General features: G+C 36.0%; 1 protein-coding gene across 2 annotated transcripts; it reads right to left on the bottom strand.

The window, feature by feature from the left end:
• Positions 1–6801: 6801 nt before the first annotated feature.
• Positions 6802–23207, bottom strand: LOC109095190 (transcription factor E3-like). Of its 2 annotated transcripts, none has more exons than XM_042729331.1 (10): positions 22696–23207; positions 19374–19487; positions 15742–15970; positions 15425–15649; positions 13082–13177; positions 11326–11443; positions 10332–10388; positions 10095–10170; positions 9623–9770; positions 6802–7948 (listed from the first exon to the last, which is right to left on the bottom strand). In XM_042729331.1, exons 1-10 carry the CDS (start codon positions 22830–22832, stop codon positions 7520–7522), a joined length of 1629 nt encoding a protein of 542 aa, XP_042585265.1. In that variant the 5' UTR covers positions 22833–23207; the 3' UTR covers positions 6802–7519. The 2 variants fall into 2 exon arrangements, with proteins under 2 accessions (XP_042585265.1, XP_042585266.1); XM_042729332.1 differs by lacking the exon at positions 22696–23207 and adding an exon at positions 20338–20856.
• Positions 23208–23458: the final 251 nt, after the last annotated feature.

Genomic DNA, 23458 nt, shown 5'->3' with positions numbered 1-23458 from the left:
TAAAAATAATAAGGTATAAAAGCTTCCAAATTAAAATATTAAGGTGCACAACTGTTTTCAACATTGATAATAATAATAAATGTTTCTTAAGCATCAAAACAATAGTATAAATAAAGTTTAAGTTCTCAGTTTGCATTAGAATGTTTATTTTTTCTGTGCAAAAAATAATGTCTATCATACACTTTTACCATGATTTACAGAAGACACCCACTAAAATGACATTTATATAGTTATATATATATATATATATATATATATATATAATATATATATATATATATATATAAATCTTGTTAGGCATATTTAGAATATGACTCGTTAGATTACATTAGATGCAGCCCCCCAAAAAATGTTTATATATATATATAGATATATATATAATATATATATATAATATATATATATATATATATATAAAGTTGTGCTTATAAATTTACATGCCCCTTGCAGAATATGCAAAATGTTGTTAATTTTAACAAAATAAGAGTGATCATTAAAATTGCATGTTTTTGTTTATTTAATACTGTCCTGAATAACCTATTTCACATAACAGATGTTTATATATTCTCCACAAGACAAAATAACAACTGAATTTATAAAAATGACCCCATTCAAAAGTTTACATAACCTTTTATCTTAATACTACGTGTTTCCTGGATGATCCAGGACTGTCTCTCTGTTTACTGATAGTTGTTCATGAGTCCCTCGTTGGTCCTGAGCAGTTCAACTGCCTGCTGTTCTTCAGACAAATCCTCCAGCTCCTGCACATTCTTTGGTTTTCCAATATTTTCTGCATATTTGAACCCTTTCCAACAGTTACAATGATTCTGAGATTCATCTTTTCACATGGATGACAATTGGGGGACTCGTACATAATAATTATATAAGGTGAAAACATCTACCGATGCTCAAGAAGCTGGGGGGTGTAAACTTTTTGAATTGGATGATCAGGGTAAATTGTACTTGTTTTGTCTTCTGTGAAACATTTAAGTATTTATGTAGCTTCTTAAGTGCAGTACCAAATGAAAAATCATCTTTAAACTTTAAACAAAATAAGAAATGTACACATCATCATCATGTTCAAAAGTTTACACCCTCTGTCTCTTAATGCATTGTGTTGCCTTCTTGAGCATCAGTAAATGTTTCCACCTTTTGTGATACAGTAGCTGTGTATGAGTCCCTCAACTGCCCTCAGTGTGAAAATATAGATCTCAAAATCATACGGTCACTGTCGGAAAGGGTTCAAATATGCAGAAGATGCTGGAAAACCAAAGAAAGTGCAGGAGCTGGAGGATTTTTCTGAATAACTGCTCAGGACCAACGAGGGACTCATGAACAACTATCACAAAATATAAAAACAGTTCAGATCATCCAGGAAGCAACACAGATTATTAAGATTCATTTGAACAGGGTCGTTTTTATAATATTCAGTTATTATTTTGTCTTGTGAAGAATATATAAACATCTGTTATGTGAAATAGCTTATTCAGGAGAGTAGTAAATAAAAAATAACAGGCAGTTTTCATGATCCATCTTATTTAGTTAAAATTATTAACATTTGCATATTCTGCAAGGGGTATAATCTTGTATGCACAACTGTGTGTATGTATATATCTATATGCTGTAAAGCAATCAGGTTGATTGCATGTGGAGATGAGTCTTACCTCCTGGACCGTGGGCTGCAGGGAGGCAGGAAGGCAGTGTTTATTGTACAGATGTGCCAAGTGGCGTCAACAGGAAGTGGAGGAAGTGACTGAAATGACAGTGCTGGGGCGACAGGATAGGCCACACGGCCCTAATCCAGGCCCGGTTCTGACCCATCGCTCCTGCCCGCTGTTTCAAAGAGCCGCCGCCACTCAGTGTCTGCAGGGACAGGAAGCAGCTTTCAGCATCACCACCAAAAATGGCCAAATGTCACGCCAGAGCTGAACAAGTCAGTAGGACAGTGGGTCTGCTCTGCTTAGATCATTACATTCCTGCTATACTAGTAGAAGAAATCAAACTGAAGTGAACTTCTTATTTCACATTTATGCTTTTGTTTCAGTGGCTTATAAATGACGAACTGCAAACCCAATGTAACTGAGCATCTGGCGAGTCTCCTGTAATCTGTGACGTCTTTTCCTCGAGGGCTGAATGAAGGGTTGCTAGACGACTGACCACAATCCTCTTTTGTTCATTCAAGGTTTTGGAGAAGAAAGAGTGCTGACCTCGTGAAGACTCGCACCCATGAAGAACAACAAACTCTGCAGATTCTTCATGTCCGAGGAGCACTTCAACATTCAAATGGGGTGAAGAAATAACCATAACTTCCTTTATTTGGAACTTCAAGATTGAAAACCACACTTACAAGACGTCTAAAACTTCGGTCTTTTACATTAATGCTGTTTCTCTTATTTGAGTTATCCTAGATAGATCAAATAAGGAACAATCTTTAATTAAAAGTTAAATAAAAATTAAATTAAAAGTATTATTTTAACTGCATATATATATATATAATAATAATTAATTATATAATTAATAATATTTGTTGTGTGTGTAATATATATATATATATATAGATATATATATATATAATATCTATATATAAATTATAGTTAAAAAACATAATTCTAAATTGATATAAAATAACATTAAAATAATTTAATAATATAATTATTATTTAACTATATATATATATATATATATATATATAATTTGTTTTATATATATGTAAATATATATATATATATATATATATATATATATATATTATATATATATACACACACAACAAATATTATTAAAAATATAAATGAAATATTAACAACATACACGAAAACACAAGATAAATATTAAGAAAAATATTTACAAACATTAATAAACAAATTAAGCTATATAAAAATATTAATTTGAAAAAGTATACCCACCTGTGCAAACAAAGGTATTTGCTTAGTTTGAATTAAATGCAATATAGTGCTTGGCCTACATTTTATTACAGGCAACTTCTTTATGATTTATGTTTCAATTACTCTGGTACTCTGATTATTTTCACACTTGGAAAATAATTTTGGCCTGCCACAAAGTGCTAATAAAAACAGCGCAGTTGGCATCTCATCTCAGAACAAAGCGGACACTTCCTGACAGTGTTTTATATCATATGCGTGATAAAAGACACTCCCGCTCCCTGATGAAGGCTCAAGTGAACTATTAAAACACACAATCGAGAAGATCTACCCAGAATGCAGTGCAGCTCAGGCAGGTCTGTGGGTGGGCGCCAGGCCTCGTCCAAAACTAACACAGTTAATATAGGGAAGTGAGATTTCAGAAGAAACAGAAACACATTTTATAGCAGGGAGGAGAAGAGCTGGAATAACAATAATATGGTGTTATAGTGTGGTCAGGCTAAACCAACATAAATTCAGCGCTGAGTTTGACAAACAGTGGCACACAGAGCTGACACACAACAGAAAAGCGCAGTGCATTTGACAATTAAACAACATTCCCTGTAGTTTTATTAGCAAGACCAAACTAGTTATCTTGGTAGTTCAGTTTATGAAGACGAGAGTTATTAATGTTACTGAAATGAGGTGATGATACTGAAATGTTACTGAAATTAGTGACACAGAAAGACGTGAGATTTACCGCCCTCTGCTGGACAAACACTTGCAATTACAGCGTTAATAAATAAAAATAAAACCGTTAAATAAACAGGGTTTAAATAAAACAGTGTACAGATGATATAAGGTGAATGCCTCAAGAGTACACTCTAAGAAAAAATAAATAAATAAATAAAAAAGCGACCCAATGTACCTTGTTAATATTAATACATTTTTCATATCATAGAAAATGAAGCCTTTTTTAAGGACCATAAAGAGTTTTTGCAGTATAGAGAGAGAGAGAGAGAGATACCCCCCCAAACAATTACAAAACAATTAAGCACATTTTCCCCCAGATCTCGTTAGAAGAAAATTTTGTTTATTACTGTAATGCAAATAATGATATATTATTCAAATTACAAATTTTAATTAAAGCATTTGTTACATTGCTTTAAATTTATTTGGTTAAATTTGAAAAATACTGCTAATTGAGTCCCGACAGGATGATATTCATTAATCATTACCATTGCAGTAATGAGAATCTGATGAGAATCATTAATGGGATTTAAAAATAAAAAAAATAAATGAAATAAATGCACAAAGAAAATCAATCAATCAATCCATTTTTTTTAATTAATAAACAAACAAACTGACCAGGGCTTGTTGAGGCCTGAATGGTGGAAACTATATTTAGCACTGTGCTGACATTTTCATCCATCCTTCAGATGTTTGCAAAAATACAAAGTTGCTTTAAAAAATTAAAACACTCATACAAATGCATAGGTGTTTTACAACTTTATTTATACATCTTTCCTAAAAAAGAAAAAAAATTGAAGAGTACAAAAAGAAATCTGTGTAACTGTTGCTTGTTTCAAAGAAAATACAGGAATAAAAATCCACAAGCACTGTGGACATACCGAAATACAGAATAAACGACAAACACGTTCCCTTTGCTGAAGTCTGACCGCACAGTGGACATCTACAGGATGAGATGAATGTAAACGCTGTCTAAGTCTTCTCTAGTCTCCTGCAGTACAGTTATACAGTCAACTGTAAGGTTTTTAATGAATTCATAGACAGTTTTAGCTCTTAACAGCACCGACCACAGAACTGATGCAAGTTTAAAGACATTTTATCACACAGAAACGGCACGACGACCTCCAAAACACACAAGAAATGCCCAAATCGCATCGCTGGACATCCAACATGGAGGCATCAAAGAAATATATACAAAAGTACTTCATAATTTAGCTGAAAAAGCCACAGAGCAGGTGATTCCCCGTGGTTACTGATCTTTAGCGGTGATCGTTCACTCACAAGGAGGCTGAACACGAGCTGTGGACAACAGACAAAACCACCTTAAAGAGTCACTGAACGGATCACACTGACATTGCATAGATCCCAAAAATCCGGAGGATTTTCTTTTCCCCGAAAATGCTTGTTAATGTTATTGCATTCGACTAAAACCTACTGATTTCACTCACAATGTTTCGATACTTTAGATTTTTTTTCTTTTTTCCTCCCACCTTGTTACTAGTCAAAAATGACGAGCCTACAAAAAAAATTGCTTATAAATTTCTTCTTATGGTATATTATCGGATTTTGTTTTCTTTTCTCTCACGTAGCACAGGTTTTGTATTTCTTTTTTAAACTGGTTGATTGTAGGCCTCACTGATCTGAACTTATCCACCTCAGTTTTTCAGAGAACACTGCCAAAATTATCCACAAATAATGCTTTTTCACTCAAAATTAATGAGGCCTGACCAATCAATTCCAAATATAAAACCTGCGGTAATTAAAATAAAAAAGTTGTCTAGAAGACTGAATGCAATATTTGGTGATAATATAGCAAAACGAGAGAGAAAAGGCTGGTCATTTTTGACCAAAACACTAAATCAGGTAAACGATCTCTGCATCAAGGTTTGACAGCTTTATCATAATTAAACTGGTGTTTTGTGATTTCTCTAGAAGGTATTTTCTACACATTGTTTAAAAAAGTAAATCTCTGTCCCTCTTCACCAGCTAGCTATTAAAACCATCCATCACTGTGGATATTAAAGTCATTCAGTTTCATTTTTCAGTAAACAGCAGTGAAAATAGATTGTTTAATCTGTAATAAACACAATATAACTTGATATATGTGGTAAAAACTAAAACTCTTATCTGAATGCACGTTAGTTAATGTGCTAATCAGCTTATAATACATATAGATACAGTTCACGAGAACACATCAACACATAGATGAGCTGTAATGCTGCATTAAAGCTACTATAGCTAATGTACACAATAAAACTACTCCTCTTCATATCTGTATATATATATTTAAAGATACTATAGGTAATGTATAAAAAAAAAAATAAATATTTAAAAAAACACGGTCATCCAGAAGCATATTCAGTAAGTTCAGTTGCTGCCTTAAATTTTGAAGTATATGTTAAGTATCAAATTGGCTGTACAAGTCAATTCAGCTTGACTTAAAAAATCGAGTCGATTCTCATTTAATTTGAAACATTTATGTTGCTATGACTTATTGATCATATCATTTTTATGATATAAACTGAGTTTCTTCATGCCATCAGGGATCCCTGTAAATCAAACATGCATCTTTCAGACCCTCGACGGGAAGCTGGGTTTAATTTACTCCATAATCAAACACCAGATTCACAGAAGAACACAAAAAGCCCAGCAGGAAATGAAAGCCGTGCTGAACAGGATGTTCTCTTTTCTGTCTGTTGCTCTATCCTGAGGACATTAAAAGCAGGTTCAGGAACATGTCTACTGCCACCTTTATCAAAAGCACGGATGTACAACGTGCAGATAACACACTCACACATTTAAAAAAGGGAAATAAAACACAACTGTCCCTTTTGTATTTGATGAGCTACTACTGTAAACACTGACATACAGTCAGCTCCAAACATCTGAGACATTATCATTTAATATAACATTTTCATTAGGAATTACACTGTTGTTCAAAAATGTTTGGGTTTGGTAAGAATTTTTTAAAAGTTTTTGAAATAAGTCATTTGTTGCATTTATTTGATCAAAATGCAGTAAATATTGTGAAATATTATTACAATTTGAAATAAATATTTTCTATTTGAATATAGAATTTATTTCTGTGATCAAAGCTGAATTTACTCCAGACTTCAGTGTCACATGATCCTTTAGAAATCATTTAATATGCTGATTTGCTGCTCAAGAAATATATATTTTCATTATTATCAATATATCTTTATTTTACAATTTTTTTTTAATTAAAGTTAATATTTTTGTGGAAACTTTGATAGACTAAATTCATTATTCTTTAATGAAAGGAAAGCTTTTTTTAAAGCTGAAATCTTTTTTAACAATACAAATGTAACTTTTGATCAATTTTCTTTCGAAACATCCTACTGACTGCAAGCTTTTGAATGATAGTGTATATTATTAGCATAATTTAAAAGTTCTTAGTATTTGGTTTGTCTATTTTTAAGTGCAGAATCTAAAATATTTTTTATGATTCATTTATTCATTCATTTAAATCCTGAAGTCTCATACTTTTGGAGCCCACAACATGAGTGAGGTCTGAAACTAAAAAATAATCACCCAGCATGTCTAATAAATTCATGTGGTGAGTGTCCACGAGTTAATATTATAGTGCTACTTTTCATAATACAACTGCATATTAAAAACACAAAATAGATGTTTAGCACTAAATCTACTCAATGTACATATTCTTCTATATATTTATCAGAGGTCCAGATAACAAATGAGGCTCTAAATGTCAGCGTCTGCTCCTGAAGTCTTTCTATACTTGTGTCACCTCGTCTTGAGGATCTCAGACTTCTACAGTACGGCGATTACTAAAGACCTAAGGATTATACTGCCCTCTACTGGCCGACGATGGAGCGCGCGAGCAGGATTTGCAGCGTAAAGTAAAACTATCGTCCGTTTTGAAGACGTCACAAGTCTTCTTCCATGCTGAAGCTACTTCTACGACTGCTCGTTTTGGACGCTCCCGGGGAAACCGAGGAAAGCAGGGGATCGGCGCCCCCTACAGGCGACAAAGCACCGCTGTCGTCCATCAAAATATCCCCTAACCCCATATCCGTCATCAGGGCTGAATTAAAAACAGAGGCCGCGGGGTCCTCCAGCTCAGCGAAGTTGAGTGTCCCGAGGTCCAGAGGGCTGGTGACCGTCCCGCCCACTGAGGAGGTGGAAGACGGCGGAGATAAGAACGAAGAGGGCGTGGTTTGGTTGAGGGACAGAAGGGTCTTGGAGAGGTCGTTGCTGTGGTGGTGATCCAGAGTTAAAGTCTGAGTCTGGGTCAACGTGGAGTCAGAGATCTGAGATGATGAGATCCCATGGAGACGAGCTTGCATTTCCAGTTCCTGTCGATCACACAGGCTCAATCATTAAACTTCAGAGGGGCATTTACAAATGCACAACACGCATGTCAAATCACAACTTAAGGAAATAATAATGAGGCACAATTGTCCAATTAGAGTTGCACAAAGGTCAGCTTTATGCAAATGAGTGGTGGTGTGATGAGGCAACTACCGGTGGGACTGTAGACATTTATCTGCTGCCTGATACACATGGATACATTAGTTTAGCATGAACGGCTACTAAGCAACAGCAAACAGCAATGTCGCTTAAATCTATATTTTTTGACAGTAAGAACAAAGAAATGAAGTGGAAGAAAGTAGGAATGGGATCAGGACACGTAATTCAAGCTGGAATCAAATTAGAGTCTATTTAGAGTTTTAAGTCAAATTAGAGTCTAAATTAAAGTCTGAATTAACACTAGAGCTCAATGTGTCTAGACAGAATGTGTGATTAACTGATAGCTCCAATTCATTTCATGTTACTATGTCAATTTTGAGAAGAGGATTCACAATTTTGGGTAAATGGCAAAGAAGTAAATAAAAGTGAGCTTAAATGAGAAATAAAATAATACATATAAAATAAAATAAACCTAAATGAGGGATGTAATGATGAACTGCGAGCTGGTTGAAAATCGATTCAAATACGTGACCATTCACATCGGTTGAGATGACACACAAATCGCGATACAACTGGAGTAGCAGTTTACATGAATGTATCTCTGAGGGGCACTGTCTTTAGAAAATATTACATGGTACTTTCATTTAATCTTGCCTCTGAAATAAGCACAGCTCTGCTTTGTTTACAGCAGTAACTGAGGAAACACTGTATCACTGCTGTTCATAAGCGCCACCTGCTGGCAGAGAGTGAATCTGCGTCTCATTCAGCTCGTCTGCTGTTTCAGATATGTTTTATGTAGTAAAGTTTCACAAAACTAAAGTCAGACCATTCTGTTTTTGCTTCAAATTTTGAAATTATAGTCTAATTTAGATTAAAAACTGCTCATGCTGCATGTACGCTGCATCTTTGTTTGGATGATGATTAAAATGCAGTGGTTGTTTTAAAATTTCAATTTAGTTTTTTTATATTTCAATTTCACAAAGAAAAGTACAGCAATAGCCTAATAAAACGACACTTTTTCATTTACTGCATAATCTCATTAAAAAAAAAAAAAAAAAGTGAGAAAATCGAAATCGTGAACTAAAAACCATGAATCGAATCCTGAGTTGAGTGAATTAAACATTTTCTGTGTGGTGTTGCTATTATTCACTAAAACTAAAAATCTTAAAAATAAGAAGTTTTTACTAAAACTAAAACTATTAAAAACAATAGTTTTCATTTTCAGCTGAAATAAAATATCAATATTAGATAAAAATGAGAAATGTTGCCTTGGCAACTAACTGAAATAAAATACAGTGAATATTAAGTACTATAATTAACAAAACTAAAACTGATATAAAAATAAATTAAAGCTAAATAAAAATATATAAAAATAAAAATGACAAACTAAAATGACAACTGAAAATAAATGAATAAAAGCTAATTCAAAATATTTATAAATAGTACAATAATAGTACTATTAATAAAAATAACAACTCTCTGGTGGTTTGTGGAAAAAATAGTGGAATGAATTTAAAAATGGTAAAAGATTTTCTTTGGAAATCTACACGGCAGCACACCTGAATGCGCAGCAGCAGGCTGCGGTTGGCATGTTCAAGTTTCCTCTGTCTCGTCTCCATCTCTTTGGCCCTCTGCTGCTCCTTCTGCAGCTTACGGATGTAATCGACTGACGCCTTTAGGATGGTGCCCTTGTTCAAGCGCATCTCGCTGTTGACAAAACACATGCAGGCACTCTTATAGACACATGCGCTGAACAAAACCATTAAAAATGATGTTAATAAGACAACTAGAGTGGGGAAAAAGTCTAAAATCACTGATTTTCTTTCTTTTGTCTTTTTTTAATTGCCTTTTCCAATAAAAAAAAATCCATTAATTTTTTTTTTTTTTTTATTCAGATACAACAAAATAATACTCTTAAGACTTTTTGTACTGTCATAACTTAAATGATCTTTTAAATTGAATTCATTCACCACTGGTAACAGTCACTGTTGAAAACCAGACAGAAGTGAGAACGAGAGCACGGATACTGACGGGTCAGAGGACTTTGGAATGAGAGCTCCAAGTTCCTTAATGCGGTCGTTAATGTTGAACCTTCTTCTCCTCTCAACTGCAAAACACACAAACACACACACTTTAAATCGATGGGAATGACTAGACAGGCAAGATGACTGTTTCAGATAAACTGTGATATAATTTACTCTGCCAAGGGATAAATCTCTTGAAATAAAACAGAAACTGCAAGTAAAATCTGCAAGAAATCAAACTCACTCAAGTTATGATTATCTTTTTTCTGTCTCTCCTTCATAATAGCTTTTGCCTCGGCATCTATAAAAAAAAAAACACACACACACATTATAGCAATTTATATTTAATATTACAGGGGAAGTGTCACTTCCATCACCAGACAAAACTGCCAAAACAATGACTGTTTCCAAACAGGAATCCCGAACAGTCTCTCCGTCTGCCATTGGTTGAACAGATGGTTGTGTCTCACACCACTTGTTGAGTTAAAGTAATAGCATCGTCTGACTGAGATGTGGGACTTTTTGTGAGAATCAACCAATGAATACCTTATTTATTGTGGTTTCTGATAGTAAAATCAGATAAAGGAAGTATAGTATATCACTTCACCTTTAACCTTAGGTTCACCATTATTTATATAGAGCTTTTAACAATGCAGATTATGTTAAAGCAGCTTTACAGTATTAAAAAAAAAAGGGAAATAATGTGTTGAAATAGTGTGTCATTCTCCTCTGGCCAGACGAGACCAGCAGTTTAATTCTAGGTTGCAACAAAGTCAGATTGTGCAGAGGACTCATCTGGTTCCTGTGGTTATAATGGTGGTATTATGTTAGCTAAATATCATTCACAAATAATATCCGCACGTCTATTATTCCAAATGTCACTGCTAACTTACTGCAACTGCAACTAAAACATCAGTTTTACTTCTATAATTCTTTCATTTTTAGTGCACGCTGTGCAGTGACTGATTAATGATGGGTATTTACACTAATCACTTAGTCACAACAAGTTCTGCAAAAGCATAAATATCCACTGATACAATAATTAATCATATGCAACGATGACTGTTGCATATCTGAACTGGGAACTGCTGTGAAATTGGGAAATGGCAAATGTGGTGTGTAACTGTGCTGATACAGTCAGACTGACTTGACTGGCCGGTGAAAGATCGGTGGCAGAGAAATGAGGAAGAAGAAGCAGAGAAATAAAGAGCTGGAAGACCACAGACGGAGATACACACCGGTCAACTCTCTCTTGACGTTTTGCAGGTCTGCAGGGCAGGAGTTGCTGACGGTGATGGTGGGTGCCGCCATGCCCTGACTGCTGTACACATCCAGGAGGTTTCCTGAGACCGGCAGCTGTTGAAAACCAATAGCAACAAATTAAACCAGGACCCCGCCCACTGCATTATCTAGTCAGAGGCCCCCTCACTACCACATGGTGCACCGTATGGATAACCTTCATTCAGTTCAGATAACCACAAACATGAACCTTCATATCTGAAGGGCGACATCTTTAACAATGACCAAACGGCTCTGTGTGCACGCTTATTTGTAAAGTGAAACGAACTAGACAAGGCGAGCACTATCATATGGAGAACATCTGCAAATATGTGTAAATAAAAAGCAATTCGGAGGGAAAAAATATAAATACATAAACGGTCCTCTGTTAGTGCTCACTGAAAATTTGAGAACATAAACAGAGCACATCTAACCACAAATTTGTTTAATTTCTTAATAAAAACACTCATGTAAATCTCCACACAATAACCAAGTCATCCTGCTTGCGTTTCATAAATGAGCTGAAGCAGATGCATTAAGAGTGCTGAAAACAAAACTACAAACTGCAACCATGGCGTCAGACATTTTTTAAATAATTAAACCAGTTTCAGAAGATTCATAAACATGCTTGAAGTTTCAAACACGCAGGTTTAGCAGAAAACACATTTCATTCATCTTGACAAACAGAGCCAGCCTGAAAGGTGACTTTTTATTTTGTAAAACTGATTAAGCGTGCCGAAATCAATTATTTAAAATCCATCTCATGCTGAATCTGCTGTCATGAGGCATAGAAATGCTCAGATAAACCCAACAGATCATTCACAACATGCTATGATTATTTAAAAAGTTATAAAACACATCAATCTGTCTTTAAAGCAAAACTAAAACCCAAACCTACCATCTTCCCACTGCATTTACACAGGACAAGCAATCCCAAAGTTAAAATGCACTTAAATTTACCTCAATCTTGCCTTTTTTCTTTTCATTCTCCGGCAATAAAACCAGAATCCTCATGTTCTCTTACACACCCGCAAAGTGCTTCCTCTTTCTGTGTGTGCCTCTCCGTAAAAAGGGATGTTTAGAAATGGGGAAATATCTTTTGGAGTCTTAAAAAAATGCCACAGAAATCAACTCATGCACACACACGTTCAGTGGCCAGCGTTTCTGCATATGTGTGTGCGGCGGCTCTCCGTCACTCATCTGTGGCGTGCCGACCCCACCCATTGTGAGCCATGTGTTAGAACTTCATATTTGCTTCCAGTGTTTCAAGCTCACATTCAACCCAAACGTCCTGAATGCAAACACTACACTGACAGTATGCAAGCATATGACTCTAAGTTAAACCTTTAATCATAACTGGTTACACAAACGCCTCTACCTGAACTCCTCCCAGACTCAACTGAAAATTACTGATTTAAAAACCAAAATTGTGTTTCCAAAGCAATGACATGTCAGAGCAGGATTCACTTGGAGACAAATTTGCTTGCATAAGACTTAGGTAGAAATGTGGGCTTCAATTAATAACTGGAAATTATGATAAATGGCTGTTGGGGCATCATTATCATCAGTGAATTAAAAAAAAATTCAACGCTGTTCCAAAAAGTCATGCAAAACGAGTTCAACAAACTTTGCTTAATCAGTTCTTAAGAAATACATGACTAAAGCACTTGAGTTGCTCAACTGATCCTTAACAAAGTTGAGGATGGCGTTACATACCGTGTTGGGAAGCTGCAAACCCGAGTCGATCAGTGTCATAAATTCATCGTTTAAACTCGATTCCAGGCTGATGATGCCATCGATGACATCCTCAATCTGTGCATTTAAAACAGAGAAAAAACAACTTGTAGAGTTTTAGATTCCTTATGACACAAAAATCTGGTTTAGAGTGGATTTCCGCCATGAGTCATGAGGCAGATGGATGTTTAAATAACACACTACACAGCAGTTTCCAGAATGACACACCGGCCACATGGAGATGAGAAAAACAGACATCCGATTCAAAGCCTGATAAAAGTCTCGAACCTTAGCCAGCTTGTATTTCATCATAGAATTTTCCAGTTAGTGGTTTTGATTGGGAAGGGCCCTTCAGTACATACACAGGAGAAATACAGGACTGAGAGACTTTAATAGCCAAGCCCACACAAAGTGCAAAGTGTGCTGGGGTCATTGAGTCGTGAGTGTGATATTTACCAGCACAATGTGGTACCAAAAGCCAAGTGCCCAAGAGAGTCTGGCCGACTTCACGCAGACTTGACAAAGCGCGCTATTGTATTTAGCAAACGCGAGGCGCATTCTTCAAAAGGATCTTTCCGAGTCTCAGAGCCAAACACTAAATTAGTTGTCTAGCATACTCTAAATGGCTTAAGATTTGAGATTATTAGGACAATAATTACTGGTTAGTACGGTTTTGTAAGCATGTGAAATTCACAGACTATGTCTAGCAACATAAGTGGCCTAAAGTACAAGCTGGCTGGAGAGTAAAACCTTTTCCTGTCAATACAGCACTGTTTGATAACACAATGCTAAGCTTTGACTTCTCACACAAGTTGTATATCATAAACAGAATGAAAGTGAATGGTGGATGTGCTGTTATCTTACTGGGGCAGATTTGAGATACTGTATGTGGAAGAAATCTATAGGAATATCTCTACTGTAATTAGGAGCAGGAATTGTAAAGGTTATCTTGTAATTCTGCATGTGAAAGTCGGCCAAAGCTTGTGTATATATATATATTTTTTTAGCTTGTGTATATATATAGTTTTTATTATTTTAGCCAAACTTTTTATGATCCTATAAAATCCCAGCAGATAAGCAAAAGCCATTTTATGTTAAAATATTAATTTCAAAAGCAAGAATTCCTATTTGTTGAATTTGAACCACTAACAATAAGGTTAACATGCCAGGGCCATGGGTTTAATTTCATGTACAAATGCATGACCTAATAAATCAAACACCTCAAATTCAATAGTCACATTAGATAAAAGCTCTGCCAAATGCATAAATACAAATGTTTGAGGGTACTTTTCTAACCAGTCAAATTGTAAAATAAAACAGACACAAATACTGCCAGAATTACACTGAAGAAGGGACTGGAGCCCAGAATCATGGCATCGAGTAACACTAAAATCTAGTTACTGAGCAGAGATGGTAAAGGTTATATTGTGCTTGTGCATGTGAAAGTAGGTCAGAGCACAGAGGATTATGCTATGCTGGTACTGTTTGTGTAAATGGGTCATCTTTTGTTATGCCATTGGCTCAATGACTCTTATCTACACAATTTTTATAACTTTATTGCCATAATGTAGTACTTTTAAAATTACATAATTTGGAGACTGAAATAAGATAAAATACGGTTCACTTGTTTGGGGGAAATTTTTTTCAAAGAAGTGTCTTATGCTCACAAAGTCTGCATTTATTTAATCAGAAATACAGAGCAGAGGACATTCATATAGAACGGAAATTATTTTGTTCATATTCACTACTGTTCAAAAGTTTGAACTGTAAGATTGGTCGGTAATTTTTTTTTGTTTTTGAGCATATTAATTAGAACATATATATTATGACATATTGTAAAGACAGTTATATTGTGAAATATTATTACAAATTAAAATAACTGTTTTCTATGTGAATATATTTTAAAATGTAATTTATTCCTGTGACACAATGCTGAATTTTCAGCATCATTCCTCAAGTCTTCAGAGTCACATGTTCCTTCAGAAATCAATCTAATATGCTGATTTGCTGCTCAAGAAACATTTCTTATTATTGTGGAAATTTCTTAATTTTGTGGAAATCCTGTTGCATATTTTCAGGATTTTTCAATGAATAGGAAGTTCTGAGGAACAGCATTTATTTGAAATAGAAGTATTTTGTAACACTGTGAAGGACTTTACTTTCACTTTTGATCAATTTAATGCATCCTTGATGAATACAAGTTTTCTGGTGTTGCTTTTAAGACATAAGGGCTTTGGCTTCAAAACCATCATCTATGCTAACCATACACTTTCGTGGCACTATAAATGCTAAAACAGAAACCTCTGATCTGGGTTCAGTTCATACCTCTTCTTTGTTTGATCCCAGGCTGAGCACAGCCAGCGGGCTGCTGGGAGTGCTACTGGCGGCAGGAGCCAACATAGGGGCGGAGGCAGGCTGGGGCGGGGGCGATGTCGCCAGAGTCTGATTGGCTATTTTATTGCCAAGGGTGTGAGAGAGGTATTGCTTCACTTGCTGCCTCTGAGCTTGCTGGATGTGGTACTTTGTCGGGTTTTCCAAGTGCGTTTGAACCTGAGATTCAAATACAGGACAACCCACAGAGTAAACATTATTTCAACATCCAAATTTTCATATTTCATATTAATTTTTATAGATGGTCATACCTTCAGCACTTCCACGGGTACCTGGGTCGGGGTGGCCGGCAGAGCGGATGCGACAGAGATGGCAGGGGTGGCACCAGCGGGCCGCTGCTGAGCGCTGGAGGCCTGTTTTTGGGCCTCCCGTCTCTCCTGGTCCTGAGCCTGCTGTCGCATCAGCTCCTGCCTCATCAACACACGTGACGTCATGACGGAGCCGGCTGGGGTCACGGGGTCAGCAGAGGTCACAGAGCCACTACGGGGGCAGACGATGAGAATGTAAATCGGCTTAGAGTACCACGCTACACCCCCGTGCTGTAATCATATTACCACAAGCTATTTCTGAAACACGGGGCTGAGAGTTCACTGCCTAGACAGAGATCAATTTAAGACAGACAGCGTGAGAACAGCAACTTAGAACACAATCGGTTAAAAATAATGATCTCTTATTTGCCATAGCATGAAATTTTACTTGTCATATGTCAAACTCCAAAATAGCATTACTCATTAAACCAAAAACTACTGTAAATTTCTTATTTATAAGGTGCTGTTTTGCATACTTCATTAAAGAAAAATATAAAAATTTAAAGACTTTTTCTGCCTGAGGCAAGAAACCAATACAGTTAACCAATAATATGACTGCTCTACATTATTCCTTCAGCATATTGTGTTTCATTTGGAAATACATCACATTTGTGGACGTTAAATGCAGTGCAAATTTTATTTTATGTTGTCAACATGTCAAATTTACTTTCATACATACATATTCATTCATATTCCTGGTATAATTTTCATCAGTGCATGTTATTCCAAAATGTTTGTTTTCATAATATTAGAGCTGAAACAACTAATCGATTTAATCGATTAAAATCGATTATTAAAATAGTTGTCAACTAATTTAGTAATCGATTCGTTGCTAAATAATTTTTATTTGCCGTAAGCGGCTCATTTCGTGCATATTTTAAATCTGCGGTGACCAAAGTGTGGCAGTAATGAGCCACCGGAGGTTTTACTCAGCCAGTACAGCAGGAGAAGTAGCGAATAGCCAATAGCTGGCCTCGTTTTATGTCACGTGCTTCCCGCACAGCGTCTCTGCAGCATTCAGCGTGATTGGTGAGGCAGGCGGCAGTGGAGTAAGCTCGAGAAAGAAAAAGAAAAAAGCGGAGGATAAAACTAATCGGACGAAGTCATCCAAAGTGTGGGAGCAAAAAGAGAGCAAGCCTAACTGTTAAGCCCTGAACATTTGGACATGTTGACCTTTTTGCACTGCAATGCAAAGTTTTTCTCAAATAATGAGTGAATAGTGTTCTGCCTCATTTCCCACAGGTAGTTGAATTACTGTCAGTTCAGGCATAAGCTGTTTTGTTAACATTTTATCACTTTATTACATTTTTGAATTTTGCACTGTTATAAGGACCACTACATATTAAATCCGATGAAAATCACAGTGTGCAAAGACTTTTATTTGTGTAGATTCTGCAGTACAATGTTGTTTGCAAATGTTTAGTCGTAAAAGCTGATAACATTGCTTTTTAACAATTAACATTTAAAGCTTTGTCGGTTTACCAGTTCATAATTCAGTCTTGCAGCCTAATTATGACTGACTGAGAGAGGTTAATGTTTAAATGTATTTGAAATGCACTTTTTTCTAAGCATTCACTGCTCTTTTTCACACAGCAGGTTTTTTGTGTGTGTCCAGTTTTTTTTCTGGACAACCTTCTGATGGATTTTACTTTAAAATGTGAGTTCCATTCAGGTTTCATGCCATTGGCACTTTATTGGAAGGATTGTTTACAATTTCACAGCATAAGCTATAAAGCTGTTTCCCAGGTATAAGCTGTGTGTTCACAGGAAAATAATAAAATGCAATTTACTGCAATTTTAATTCTGTTTTATTCTTATTCTTCATGATAATATGTTCTGAAAGATTCCTTAATAAGCTTTGTTCGGGATGTTAAACTACTTTAGGAGCCCTAAGGACTGCCATGGTGAAAACATTATTTGAAACCTCCTTGTGAAATTTGCTAGAGTATGTATGGGTCAATGTTTTGATTGCAGAAGAGTTTGACAAAGGATAACTAACACATAATAAAACACAACTCCAGGTGTGTTTTTGATGAGGATATGACAATGCAAAATGGTTAAAATCTCTAAAAAGTCTATGTTGAATGATAAAGACCCTTTGTTAATAATTTACTTGGGGAAAAAATGGGCAAAACTAAAATATAAGTACATAAACCGATTCATCGATTAATCGTAAAAATAATCGACCGATTAATCGATTATCAAAATAATCGTTAGTTGCAGCCCTACATAATATTTCATCAAAATAAAAATAAATGACATTAAAAAAAATTATGAATACATATATAAATAAAAAGTTTGAAAAACTGTAAAAAAAAATAAATAAAAAATAAATAAAATATAAACATCACCTCTGAAACTACTATTTCTACTACTTTTTTTCAACTCCTCTCATCCAATCATGTAAAATGACCACTTCTCATAATCCAATCAACTGACAGGGAAAATAAAGTTGTCCCGCATATTTTTCTAACTGACTTTCAATTTCACTTTTGAAAAAATTGGTAGCATGCCCATTCACGTTGACTTTTTCAACAATAGTGTTTAAAAGATATACAACCATCAACGTCTACCAAACACTTTTATCTTAAAAGATTTAAGAATGTGAATAATACAAACAAAAAATATCCTATAACATTATCAAGCTGTGCTATTAATGAATGAACACTGCTTACATAACAACAACAGAGCAAAATAAATCACTTTTCCAACAATACGGCCTTCACATTCCATTCACACAGACATGTTTTTTTCTGATGAGTCATTCTGGGAAGTACCAGAGCGAACAGAAAACAAGCAGCCAAGACCACACTCCCTCAAACACACTGTTTGCAAGAAGCAAATCCAAAGAATACTACATCAGGCTGATCATCCTGTCAGATAAAGCTGAGAGACTGTGGGAGACAGCAGCGTGTGAACTTTGAAACACTCGTATAATTGATTTATCTTAAAAAACACTCGGCTATGTAATTCTGCAAACACAAACCACTATCCTAAACATATTACTCCATAATCAATATGATTTATTTTATTTTATTTTTTTGTAAGAAGAGCTGTGGACAGAGGTATTATGATTGATCGGGGGGTGTTTAGATTTGTGCTGAATCACCGGGAAGTCCCTGGAAACAGACACTGGGAAGTTCTGTCAACAGAAACCCAATGCCCCGTCTAAACACCTTCAGGACAGCATGCACTGACCTGCCTCATCGCATAAAAAAAAACACGTGGCACTCACACAAATGGGCACAAAAACAGTGCTTAATTTCACATAAAATAAATTGTAAAAAAATTATAAGAATGTAAAGGTTCTCAACATTTTAGAAGTACAGTAACCGCCGGTAAACTCCCGCGGGGTGAAGCTGATTACACCGTACACCAAATCAATGTCACAGGTATGCAGCAAAATATGATCAAAAACTTCTAGGCATCTAACACAGAGCATGCAGGAAGTAAAACAGATATGTCTGCGGTTCTCTCGTAAGTGTATCTGGCATGCGGTCAAAGTGTAAAAGTGTAGGTGAGAGTACACAAACAAACAGGAAGTGTGCTTTTATAATTGTGGTAACCAGACTCACCTTGGGGTGATGGGTTGACTCTTCAGCTCGTAGAAAGTGTCCGAATCGGTGGAGAACACGCCTTCTACCTCAATATCTGCCACAATCCCAGACTCAGGAAGAAGGGGTTCAACACTGAGAATGGAAGAACACAGCTACGTCAGTTACTGTCAGTCCACAAACTTCTCCTGTAATCTGACATGTCCATGCAGAGACCGTGAACAGGAGGGGTGTGAAGTAAAATCCTGTAATTTATAAAGACTCCCAGTCACTAACCACAGTTCCTCATTCCCAATGCTGTTTAATACTTCACAGGCTTTGATGGCGGGAAAAACCATGCACATATAAATGACACAGAATAAAGTACAACCTATCATTTAATACATTATCATATACTTTAAATATGCAAAATCTTAATTGAAATATCATGCATATATATACAGACACGTACTTAAAAACAGTTTTAAAAAGCATTAATTTAATTAAAAGGCATTACTTTATTATTAATTTAAGCATGCTTTTTAGACTTGAATGCCCTTTATTTTACACACACACACACACACACACACACACACATTGATATATATACCTATATATATATATATATATATATATATATATATATATATATATATATATGCCCTAAAAGACTAGTGCATGAAGAACACTTGCTCATAAACCTATATAGACAGCATATTTTGAGCTTTGAGCATCAACAGTCAGAATCTAGTGTGCCTACATGGACAGCATTCTTGCCCATCCAAACTTTAAAGAGCATAAATGCCCCAAAACAAGTCAGCTTCTCATCTATGCAACATATTTGGCACTGATCCCAAAAAGAGATGTCTATGTAGGCAGATCACAAGGGTTTGAGACACCTCCATTATCAAAAAAAGGTGACAAAAACATCTACAACATCAACTCTGGGCATAAAATATAAAATAGCAACCACAGAGCGTTCTAAATTCAATTCTAGATAACATACCTAAAGCCTCTACTGGATAGTGGAATAATCCAAATGATGTAATCAGATCAAACGTTATCAAACGAAAGTATTCCGGTAAATCCGGTCTGTAAACCCCATCAACTCATGGTCTGCATCTGAATCCCGGGCTGATACGACGCTGTCACGCTGGTTTGCACGGTCTGAAGGCGAGCTTTCACGCGCAGAGCATCGCCGTTTCGCTAGTGTTTTGGTTTCACTAGGTGGCCATGTTTGTGCCACTCCGCGCACGCGAAGCTCCTCTATCCTCCGGTGAAATTACGAAACCTACTACGATGAAGGTTTAGCTCATGTATATTAAAAAGTTCATTTAGACGTTGCTTGGTAACCTTCCTAGAGCTGTCAGTCAGAATATCATTGTTAATATTCATTGGCCACGCCTTCGCTATTCGCTAATTGGCCAGCTGACTAGCGCCCACTCGCCCACGCCTGCCTTTGAGCCAATCAGCTTGGCTGTCTGGGGAGCGCTAATTAATATTCATGAGCCAAGCCTTTAGCGTAGTACAGCATGTATTCGCTACCCGGCCTTTAGAGACTCGAGCTTTTCATTCTGCGAAGACGATTAAAATACTAGAAAATCTTCCCTAAACTTAAGTTAAGTAATCGGTGTTTTCCGAGAGTATCAGCTGCGGACTACCCCTAATAAAACTACAGCTTTACTAAAAATAGACGAATGGAAAAGCCCTATATCAGTAGTCACCGCCAGAGGGGAGTCACTCCATCAATATAAATGTATTTCCTTTTTATTCTACTCTTATTTTTAATTCATTTCATATATTTCTTTATTTGGTTTACCCTTACAATACAATACAAGATTTTTGCAGTATTGTAATATAAGAATGGATGTATGTATTTTCAATCTATTTGAATCAGTTTTATATTATTTCTAATTTGTAAACAGAGAGACTTTACACTTTTTTTTTTTTTTTATTAATCTGATGTATTCATGTATCAACACTACTATAATTCCCTGTTGTAATACTTTATTTTACTCTTACTGTACTAAACACAACTAGCAACCACCAGTGTGATAATGTGACAATAAAGAATCTTGAACTTTGAAAGCACATTATGCAACAACGGCTATTTAAAACATAAAAAGGTCAACTTATATGGTAATTGGGCTATAGGGAGAAAAATCAGAAGTCATGTCTTTCTTTCTGAGGATAGCAAATGAAAAACACATGCTTTGAGGGTACAAAAGGAGCAAAATAGTGTGTGCTCAGCAAGCATTCAGTCAATGCAAGCAAGAACTTGAGAGGAAGGAAAGCAAAAACAGGGATAAAGAGAAAAAAAAGAGAAAGGGAAAATGTGTGGGTGGATTTGCTGAGTCATATCCAGTGAAATCTGAGGCTAAGGACCAAAACGACAAAACAAAGCCTCCGGTTAAACGGCTCTTGTGGGTCAGAGTAACACAGATGGGCATTCCAGAGGAATTTTTTTGGCAGGGTGGAAGGGAGGGAGGTTAGTTTTAAAGGTTGAGGCCGGTTAAATGGCTTTGAGGTTTGAGGAATTTAAGGAGACGGTTCTTTTGATATTCTGAAAATTTCAAATATTCTGAAAATTCTCACATAAAGGGCACTTCAGGGAGCCTAGACAACTAATTTATTTTCTTTCAGCTTTCAATAATATATAGTATTTTTGTTTTTGGCTTCATGTACGTGATTACTTTTGCAACTTTTATGTACAGGACTTTGGTACCCATTATGATTTGAAAGTGCTACAGAAATAAAGTTGGGTCAAGAGTGCATCTGAATTCTCATGCATAAAAAGACTGTCATGTGCTATGACTTAGTCCTCTTGCACGCTATATTTAGAGACTTGCATTTTGCACAAAAACACTATTTGCAATGTCCAACATCTGCTTTTGGTTACTGTGTATCATACTCGTAATATTTTAAGAATTTGAATGAGAAATAACTTTTGAATAACTGCATGCATTCCTTTGAGTACAGTCAGGTTTTACACAAAACTAAAATTCATAACCCTAAAAAAAAAGCAGAACCAAAAGTAACAGTCTGATTCGGAATCTACACATTAAAACTTAACTATCAACACTGCAATGAATGCAAAATGTTGATGCAACAAAGAGTTGAACATCCTCTAACCCCAAGCATCCAGGTACACTGATGTGCTTATAAAGTATCTAGTTTATCTTCCAGGAGTTGTCAATACTTAACATCTCTAACATGAAGAAGTACCCCTGGGATGTTCAACAAACAAATTAATTAATTTTAATTATGATCTAGTGAACTAAGATTAATGCATGTAGCGACAAAACTACTTTGTGGTTTGAATTAGTAATTAAAATTAGAGTTTATGTGACGCTCGTTCACTCACCTGATTAGATTGACAGATTCGGCTGAGGAGTCTAACATGATGTAGACGGTCTGAGGACACTCGCGCGGCGCCTGTTGCCCAGGTAACGCCGCTTCCGGTCTGCCCTTCTCGGGTTTGACGAAAAGCAGGCTGGACATTTCTCCAGGTGTAAAATGGTACTTAAAAAGAGCAAAATAAACGAACTAGAATAACAGAGAATGATACAAATCCGAGCTAAACAAAATGAAACCAGTTGTTTTCGGAAAAGGTTGAAATAGAGGACCGCCGCACTGTCCGACCGCTAGCGAGATGTTTACTGCACAACTGGTTTATGCGTTTCCCCAGATTCCCGCGTCAAGGCTTTCTTTATCAGTCTGCACTACAGCTTGATGAAAAATAAATGCGTCTTACAAGTCCAAAGTCCTTAGTTCCTCTATCAGAGTCTGGCTGCTGTGCAAATAGTTATCTCGCTCTCTTCTCCGCACACTGAGGGGAGTAAATCTGACTGGAAAACCCCACAGCGACGCTCCATTAGCGGCAGAGTGTGGACAGAGAGACGAGGGGTCCAATGGCTGTGCAGCGTGGGCGGGGTTTCGCTGCCATCAGCCAATAGACGACCGATAGAATATTTGTTTACTTCAAACGTTAGGTAAGCAATTGATATAACGTTACAAACTATTTCGTCATCCTTTAGTTTTAGATGATGAACCTCCGTGTCAGGCTGTGATATTTAAAAAAAAAGCATCATGAAATTAAAATAATGTTGATGATGAAATGAATACGC

The sequence above is a fragment of the Cyprinus carpio genome, chromosome B8 (assembly GCF_018340385.1).
Source record: "Cyprinus carpio isolate SPL01 chromosome B8, ASM1834038v1, whole genome shotgun sequence".
NCBI lineage: Eukaryota > Metazoa > Chordata > Actinopteri > Cypriniformes > Cyprinidae > Cyprinus > Cyprinus carpio.
This window is presented reverse-complemented; position numbering and strand designations above follow the sequence as displayed.

Bases quoted from the DNA above. Each gene is read 5' to 3' on its own strand.
- LOC109095190 (XM_042729331.1), bottom strand. From the start codon at position 22,832: ATGTCCAGCCTGCTTTTCGTCAAACCCGAGAAGGGCAGACCGGAAGCG. The intron at 15,971-19,373 runs GTGAGTCTGGTT...CTGCCCCCGTAG, and splicing joins AGTCAACCCATCACCCCAAG to TGGCTCTGTGACCTCTGCTG. The intron at 10,389-11,325 runs GTGTGTATCTCC...TTTTTTTTATAG, and splicing joins CGTCAAGAGAGAGTTGACCG to ATGCCGAGGCAAAAGCTATT.